The sequence below is a fragment of the Muscardinus avellanarius genome (genome assembly GCF_963383645.1).
Source record: "Muscardinus avellanarius genome assembly, chromosome: 16".
In the NCBI taxonomy this organism is placed as follows: Eukaryota; Metazoa; Chordata; class Mammalia; order Rodentia; family Gliridae; genus Muscardinus; species Muscardinus avellanarius.
Genome location: NC_137802.1, coordinates 14,992,740 through 15,001,284, shown reverse-complemented (window position 1 = coordinate 15,001,284; position 8,545 = coordinate 14,992,740). Strand labels below are relative to the sequence as shown.

Sequence of the window (8,545 nt, the reverse complement as noted above, 5' to 3'; positions counted from 1 at the left end):
ACCTCAAAGGGACCAGTGAGGACCCGCGCCGCCCTGCCCCCTGTGGCAACAGGGACCAGGTGGAATCCTCCAGCCTCGGGATCGAGTGGTCAGGCCTGTGCTCAGCCAGGGCAGCTCTGGTCTCGAATTGTGTCATCGAGGTGATTGGCTAGGACCAGCCCAGCTGTGACCCACGTTGCTGTAAACCACTGAAACTAATGCCTACCCAGCGCCTTGCATTCCTCACGCTTACAGCGCTTCACCTCACCTCACTGCTCCAGGAACTGACGTCTTTGAGGGACATTTTTGTATTTTAAATCGCAACCCAAAGATTTGCTAGGTTTTGGTGGTGGGGCACCAGGACTTAAACTCAGGGCATTCTATCTCCCAGCCCCTTTTATCCTCCCGTCTCAAGCCCCCAAATATCGGGATTATAGGCCTGTGCCGACCGCTAAAATGTGTAGGTTTTGGACAAATAGCACTTACACAGCACCAGTGTAAAAAGTACAGGGGGCCCACAGAGAGGAATCGTTCAGAGCCCAAGACTTCTAACTAGGAGTTTGGAGCAGTGGTGTAGATACTAAGCTACTACATCAACTTCTCTAAGGAAGCTTCTATCCAATGACAAACTTTTACCAGCAAAATCCACTCTGCCCATACAGTAGCCCATTAGGACAAATTCAAGTCCTCTCAACGAGCCAGCAGCCACGATGTACCTGAAATACCCGTGCACTATGAAAAAAACCCTAGTATCTTAGCTGGGCATGCCGACGGCACGCTTGTAATCCCAGCATTTGGGAGGCGGAGACAGGAGGATAGCAGTTCATGGCCAGCCTCAGCTACTTATGCCCTCCCCAATTTAGTGAGACTGTTTCAAAATAAAGAATAAAAAATAGGGCTGGGGATGTAGTGCAGAGGTAAAATGCCCCTGGGTTTCACCAATACTGGAGAAAAAGGAAAAAAAAAGTTTCTGAGCTGGGCATGGTGGAACACACCTATAATCCCATCGGGAGGCTAAGACATGAGGATCCGTTTTGAGGCCAGACCTAGCAACCTAACCTAGCGAGACCTTGTTCCAAAATAGTAACTAGGAAGCCGGGCATGGTGGCGCACATTTGTAATCCCAGAATTCAGGAGGCTGAGACTGGAGGATTGCGGTCCGCAGACAGCCTCAGCTACTTAGTGAGGCCCTCTGCAACCGAGACTTGGTTTTAAAACAAACAAACCAAAAAACAAAAAACAGGGCAGGGGGTGTAGCTCGAAGGTAGAATGCTCCTGGGTTCCGTCCCCAGACCCACAACAAACAAAAACAACAAAAACCTAGGAGTGTAGCTCAGAGGTACTCACACCTCTAGACCCAACCCTCAATACCAAAAACATACCATTAGTTTATCATTTGACTTCAGAAAATTCCTGGGGTGGGATTATAAAACTAACCATTAAAGAATTTAACCTCAAATGTAAAAGACCAACTCTACTCATCACATAGCATTTGTATTTCAGAACATAAGGATGGTGCTCACTTCAGGAGCACACACTAAAATTGGATATAGAGATTAACACAAGGACGACTGTAAATTCACGAAGCAATTCATATTAAAAAAAAAAAAAAAAAAGAGTTGTGAAGTGTGGCCCGCCTCCAAATAACAAGTATCATCTGAACTTCCTTTTCTAGCTCCAAAGACTGAGACCAAGACACAGAGCCACTACGGAACAGGGTGCGGCGTACCAAAGCATCGCACACAAAACAAAGAACCTTCATCTTATTTTGGTCTTTAATGAAAAGCTGTGAACGAGATTACTTTATTCTTGCATCTTTTCAATCGTTTCTTCCTTGTATTTGCCCTTTTCCTTTCCTACTTGGCGAGATTTGGCCTTCCGTTCCAGGATCTTTTTGCGATCTTTGTCCAGTTTTAGCCTGGTGATAACCACCTGCAGAAAAGTAAAAAGAAAAAAGACCCCAAGGCTTTAATAATCACCAACACAAAGGGCCCAATATATCCAATCCCATTTTCCCAAACTGGGGTAGTGGACGCCTGTACATAAAAATTCAGAGCTGGGCACGGTGTGCTCATTCGTTCAAGGCCAGCCTCAACCATTTAGTGAGAATTAAAAAATAGAACCCAGGGTGTTCTACCCAGCCACACCCCCAGCACTGCGTTTTTATTCTTTATTTTGAAACAGGGTCTCACTGTGTTGCAAAGGGCCTGGCTAAGTAGCTGAGGCTGTCCTCGAACCACGATCCTCCTGCCTCAGCCTCCCCAATGTTGGGATCACAGGTGTGCGCCACCAAGCCCAGCTCTCTGTGCATTATAAAATCTGTTTTTTTTTTTTACTGTGAAATAGAACTATTCTAGTTCTCATTCCAGTTTTGCCAACTAACCAAGTCTCATACAAATATATTCCTTTTCTAAATTTTATTTATTATTATTATTATTATTATTATTATTATTATTATTATGTGTGTGTGTGTGTGTGTGTGTATGTGTGGTACTAGGGGTAGAACTCAGAGGCTTTCTACCTCTGGGCTATACTCCCAGACCCTTTTAAAAAAATATTTTATTTGGAAACAGGGTCTCACTAAGTTGCTGAAAACCTCACTAAGTAGCTGAGGCTGCCTTTGAACTCGCGCGATCCTCCTGTCTCAGCCCCCCAAGTGCGGGAATTACAAGTGTGCGCCACCACGTCCGGCTTTTTTTCTAAAATTTAGAATTCTAAGGTTGGAAATTAAATGTAGCCTTCATACATGCTTCAATCTACAAAACCTCAAGTGAAATGACAGTACACGTCTTACTCCAATAGATCTACTCCTAAAGAAGGGAAGCGAGGGAAGGGAAAAAGGACAGGCACCATGAAATCCAGCATGCGGACCCAAAGTACCAAAGGGCTTACGTTCTCGTATGGCAAAGGAGAACAGGAGCCGGGCATGGCATGGTGGCATACATCTACAATCCCAGTATTTGGGAGGCCAGGATAGGAGTACTGCAGCTTCACCTTGGCAACCTGGTGAAGCTCTTAGTAACCTAGCGAGACTGTGTTTCCAAATGAGAAGTAAAACTGAGCTGGACACGCATGCTTGTAAGCCTTGTAATCCTCGCACTTGGGAGGCTGAGACAGGAGGATCGCTCAGGTTCAAAGACAGTCTCAGGCTGTCAGCAACTTAGTGAGACCCTGTTTCCAAATAAAAATATAAAATAGGCCCGGGAGTATAGCCCGGAGATAAAAAGCCACTGGGTCCCACCCCCAGTACCACAATAAAGAAATAAACAAACTGGGGAGTTAGCCTGGAGGTTGACTGCCTACGGGTTCAATCTCTAGTACCACAAATAAGTAAATATAGATTTTGAAGCCAGGCCCACCAGCTTAGTGAGGCTCTCAGCAACTTAGTGAGACCTTGTTTCCAAATAAAATATCGAACAGGTGTTGGGGCTGTAGCCCAGAGGAATATGGCCCCTGGATCAATTCCAGTATAACATACCAAAAGAAAAATGAAAAAGCAAGCCGAAATCCAGTCAAGAGAACTTGCCTTACAAGAATAAATACCCTATGGTCAACACAGCACCACAGAAACAAACCAATTAAAAAAAAAAAAAAAAAAAGCCAAGATCCAAAAGATCCGTAATTCTATGAGGCTACCAGGTGAGACGACCAGCTAGTAGACATACTGAGTGGCGGGGTGTAAGAACATCAAGGAGAGCAAGAGACTAGAAAATGGAGAGCGGGAAAAAATGTCATCAAGTGGCTCGCGAGGCGACAGTGAAATCTGACATTAAAAGCCGAGAGGATTCTATGTGACAGCAGGCCAAAGGTCTGACTGAGCTGGATGCGATGGCACCTGTCTGTAATCCCAGTACGTGGAAGGCTGAAGCAAGAGAATCACAAGTTCAAGACCTGCCTCGGCAACTTAGTGAGACCCTATTTCCAAATAAAATAGGTCTGGGGGTGTAGCCCAGAGGTAGGAGACCCTGGGTCCCATCCCAGTAAACACACACACACACACACACACACACACACACACACACACACACACACACGATGTGGCTCGGTGGCAGGAACTCTGGCTTCAATACCTCCAGTAGCAAAACCAATCAGCCAACCTAACTGATGTGAAATATATGAATCAAAAAGTTTATTTTGAAGCCAGGCATGGCGGCATGTACTTGTAATCCCAGCATTGGGGAGGCTGAGCTACTTAGCGAGGCCCTGTTTCAAAATAAAGAATAAAAAATTGGGCAGGGGGTGTAGCTTGAAGGTCCATGCTCAGACACACCCCCTAAAAAAAAGCCATTTTTAACCTAAGCAATTAGGAGCATAAAGATACCATATACTGTGATGGTAGAAAACTGTGAGGTCTTAAAGACAAAACCAGGAACTAGAACTTGTGATGTCTGCAGCTAGGTGTGATGGCGCACACTTGTAATCCCAGCATTCGGGAGGCTGAGACATGAGGATCTCGGTTTGTGGACAGCCTCAGCTTCTACTTAGTGAGGCCCTTTGCAACTCAGTGAGACCCTGTTTCAAAATAAAGAATAAAAAATAGGACTGGGGGCATAACTCGGAGACAGAATGCCCCTGGGTTCCATCCACAGCCACACACACACACACACACCCTACTTCACAGGGTTGTAAAGCAGCTTACTTGATTCTTCTGAATAAACAAAACCAAACAAGGCCGCAGATCTATTTCATTTTGTAATTACCCTACTTCCTTGATCATTTTGAGTGGCACTGGGATTCAACCTAGGGGCACTCTACCTCTGAGCTACACCTCCAGCTCTTACTTTCTCACTAGGTTAATGAGAATCATATTTGCCGAGGCTGTCCTCAAACCTGCAACCCTCCCGTTTCAGGTTCCCAAGTACTGGGATGCGCCACCATGCCCGGCTTGTTACTTAGATTTTAAGTGTTAATTACTAGACTAGAGACCTATTGGCTTACTCATAGGTTTGGAGAAAAAGGTACATTAAATGTTCATTTAGAGCGACTGGAAAGGACTCCGATTTCAGAGACATTTCAAGTGGTTTTAGAATTTTCAATACAAATACAGTACGGCTTTGAAGGCATCCAAGGCCAAGTGGATCAGTGGGAAAGCACTTGCCCAGCATACATGAGACCCTTAGTTTGACCAAAAAGTACCAGAAAAAAAAAAAAAAAAAAAAAAAAAAAAAAAAAAAAAACCCAAGTCATTCCCAGCTCGACCGCAACCAGGGCCCATATCTAGGGACGTGCCGTAATGTAGCATCGCATCCACAACGAGCGCCACAATCGCTTCCTGGGTGAGCATTTCCAACACCTACCTTGCTGGGGTGAATGCCCACGTGGACAGTGGTGCCGTTGGCCTTTTCCCGCTGCACCCGTTCAATGTAGATGACATACTTCTTCCTGTAAACCTGGACTACCTTGCCAATCTGCTGACCTTTGTAGTGTCCTCGTACGACCTGAATGCCAATTCAAAAACAAGACACGCAGATCAAAAAAACAAGATTACATTTATGAGGTAAATTGTGTATCATCTCAACACCATTCGCCATCAGATCCACAGGACCTTTCAATTCTGAAAGACTTCATCACCAAGAGAAATATGCCAACAATTCTATTCTCGGCTTTAACTAACATATAAACAAGTCATGCCCCATGTAAGTGATAAATACCTATACAGCTCATGGTCACCACCAGCAGCAGGATTGTTAAAGGTTAAGGAGGAGTTCACCTTTGCTTTCTGTAGGAAGCGTACAACAAAGATGTTACTCTATCCTAAAAATGATAGGGCCGGGCATGGTGGTGCATGTGTGTAATCCCAATACTTGGGAGGCGGACAGGAAGATCACGGGTTCAAAGGCAGCCTCAGTACTTAGTGAGGCTCTCCACAACTTACACTATGTTTCAAAATCAAGAAATAGAGCCGGGTGTGGTGGCGCACGCTTGTAATCCCTGCGCTTGGGAGGCTGAGACAGGAGGATCGCACAGGTTCAAAGCCAGCCTCGGCTACTTAGTGAGACCCTGTTTCCAAATAAAATATATAAAAGGTCTGGGAGTGTAGCCCGGAGGTAGTAGGCCCCTGGGTTCAATCCCTAACACACACACGCCACATGTATTTAATTCACAACCTGCAAGTGTCCCAATTCAGTGCTAGACAGAATGGACGGCAAAAGGTACTCAAATGAACAAACCAATTATTTCCCAAAGGCTAAGTGTTCCCTACCTGGGTGTCTTAGCGGGCCACAGCCTGCCAGGAAACACCTCAAAGCACTTCTGAACAGAGGTTGCCGCCAAGGTCTATTAGCATTTTCAGGACTAGTATAACAGCTCCTCGATGACTATTCTCATCCCATATTGCTTCTACTTAGGAACTGGTTTACTTTGCGCACTCGCTACATGAAACAAAACCGGTGATGCGCAAGTTGCTTGAAGAGACAGCAGGGATTCTTTAATCACAAGCTGCAGGTTACACTTATAACACTCTTGCAAATCTTCACTCCAGTCTGGCAAATTACTTAACCGACAAACTCAAATCACGTGAAAATGGTTCAGTTAGAGCGTCTGAATCTAGATTCTGGACAATTCTGTTTAACGACCCTCAAGGCTTCAATGACCAAACATAGCAAAAGAATAACTCCAAAGCGATGTTCGGATCATCTGCCTTGTTCTTTCGTTTAACCGTAGCTGCATGAGATGCTCTGGAAAACTGACCTGCACCAAGTAACACTGGAAAGCAGCACACTTCTCATTTCCTTGGTCCAGCTCAACTGACTGCAACACACTGTTCTGAGAGCAAATGTCTTAAAAAGCAATGTGTAATTAAGATCGTCCACGGAAACGTCAACAAGTAGGAACACACACCTGAACCTCATCGTCCTTTCTGATGGGCATAGACCGAACGTTGTACTTCTGTCTCAGCTCTTTGGAAAGAGGAGAAGACATTATCTTCCTGCGAATGTGGGAAGGCGCATTGAAATGCCTTTTGCGGTTCTTGCTTCGGTCGGAAGTCACGAAGGGATTGAACTTCATTTTGGCTAGACAAAAAAAAAAAAAAAAATCAAACGGATCCTTTTACGATCAAGTTTCTAGGTTCTAAATAGCAGCAAACTCACTTGAACACCTGTACTCGAGAAGGTCTCATATCCTGTAACTCCATAAAAACACTTGAAAGGCCTTATCGAGCGAAGCCTGACAATTAAGAATCTTCGCTTTGCCTGGATGTTTTGTGTTTATGAAGAATTGACTAATTCGTCCATCGCAACAGTCGTTTCAGTTGTACTTTTTGTTTACGTGCTCAACTATTCAAAGGTGGCTTCGGGATTGAGACCTCAAACGCGTGCAGTTTACGGGCTTGAGCGCGGACACATTTAGCCCCTTCAAAATCAATGAACCAGCCCCCTCCCCGGGCCTGGAGATTTCTGCACATATTTCGGGTCCAAGAATTGGTGAGAGCGATCTGCGAGGACCCTGATACACACAGCAATTTCGAGGCCATTTTCTTTTAAACTACTTTCCGCCTTGACCTCCACTGGCTCCCTCCCCTCCAGTCCCCGAGTCCCCAAATCTCCTGTCCCTTCGGCCCTCTCCAGTGCGACGGCCCCTGGGCTGGGAAAACAGGTTTGACGCCGTCCTCGCCCCCCTCCCAGGCTGCTCTCGGCCACTAGCACCGTCCTGGGACCGCCAGGATGGGGAGACACCGTCCCCCAAGGACGGATGGCTGCGGATGACACGCGACTCCCGGCCCGACCCTCACCCGCTGCCGCTTCAGCGATGGCCGAGAAGGGAAGAGAGCTACACGCTGCTTCCGGTTCCGTAAGTTAACGCGAGATCTCGCGAGATCAGAGTCTTCCGAAAGGAGAGGGGCGCCCAGCCGGGAGAGAAAGGTAAACTGGAAAACAAGCGACAGGCAGCGCCCCCTAGCGTCTCGGAGGGGCCTGGGGGGAGCGGCGTCCTCCTTTGGAGATCTGGGTGTAGCCTCTGATGTCTGGGAAGGGTCTTCTCGGGAGAACAGAGGGCGCTTTCCAGGCTCTGGTGCCCCTGGGGAGGGGAAGGGGCGAGCAGCCCCCGGCTGGCGAGGGACCTTCCGAGGACTGGGCCCCGGATCGCCCCCCACCACCACCCTGCGGCACTAGACCCGAGTTTCTCTTAACTCCCAGGTGATTCCAGGACTTGAAAGAGGGTCTGGAAGAGTGGAGGACGGAGCCTCTTTAAAACGCAGGAGGTACATAAACAAATGGATCAAAGTCAATCGCCAAAGAAGCATGGGATCCAGGGGGGGGGAGGGAATGGGAGGGGGGCTGGACGAGGGCTAATTGGATGATGTGTGCTTGTATGTCCTCTCAAGTCTTTACTCCAGTGTGATTGATATATGACTACAATGCACCAATTTAAAAAAAATAAATTAATGAATGAATTTAAAAAACGTAAAAAAAAACAAAAAGAGTCAGACGCAGCAAGACTTTCAGGGCTCAGAGTCGTGCCCTAGTCTGAATTTTCTGCCTGTTCCCAGTGAGTTTAAGATCTGAGTGCAGCCAGGGCAGGGGGTGCGCTCCCCTGGGGATGGAACCCAGGGGCATTCGACCTCCGA

At 46.7% G+C, this 8,545-nt stretch overlaps 1 protein-coding gene across 1 annotated transcript; it reads right to left on the bottom strand.

Moving 5' to 3' along the window:
* Nucleotides 1–1,782: 1,782 nt before the first annotated feature.
* On the bottom strand, nucleotides 1,783–7,736 carry RPL26 (ribosomal protein L26; the record flags this gene model as incomplete). Its single annotated transcript, XM_080712293.1, has 4 exons — nucleotides 7,712–7,736; nucleotides 6,820–6,992; nucleotides 5,277–5,417; nucleotides 1,783–1,911 (listed from the first exon to the last, which is right to left on the bottom strand). The coding sequence occupies exons 2-4, from the start codon at nucleotides 6,985–6,987 to the stop codon at nucleotides 1,783–1,785; spliced, it is 438 nt and encodes a 145-aa protein (XP_080568419.1). The 5' UTR covers nucleotides 6,988–6,992; nucleotides 7,712–7,736.
* Nucleotides 7,737–8,545: the final 809 nt, after the last annotated feature.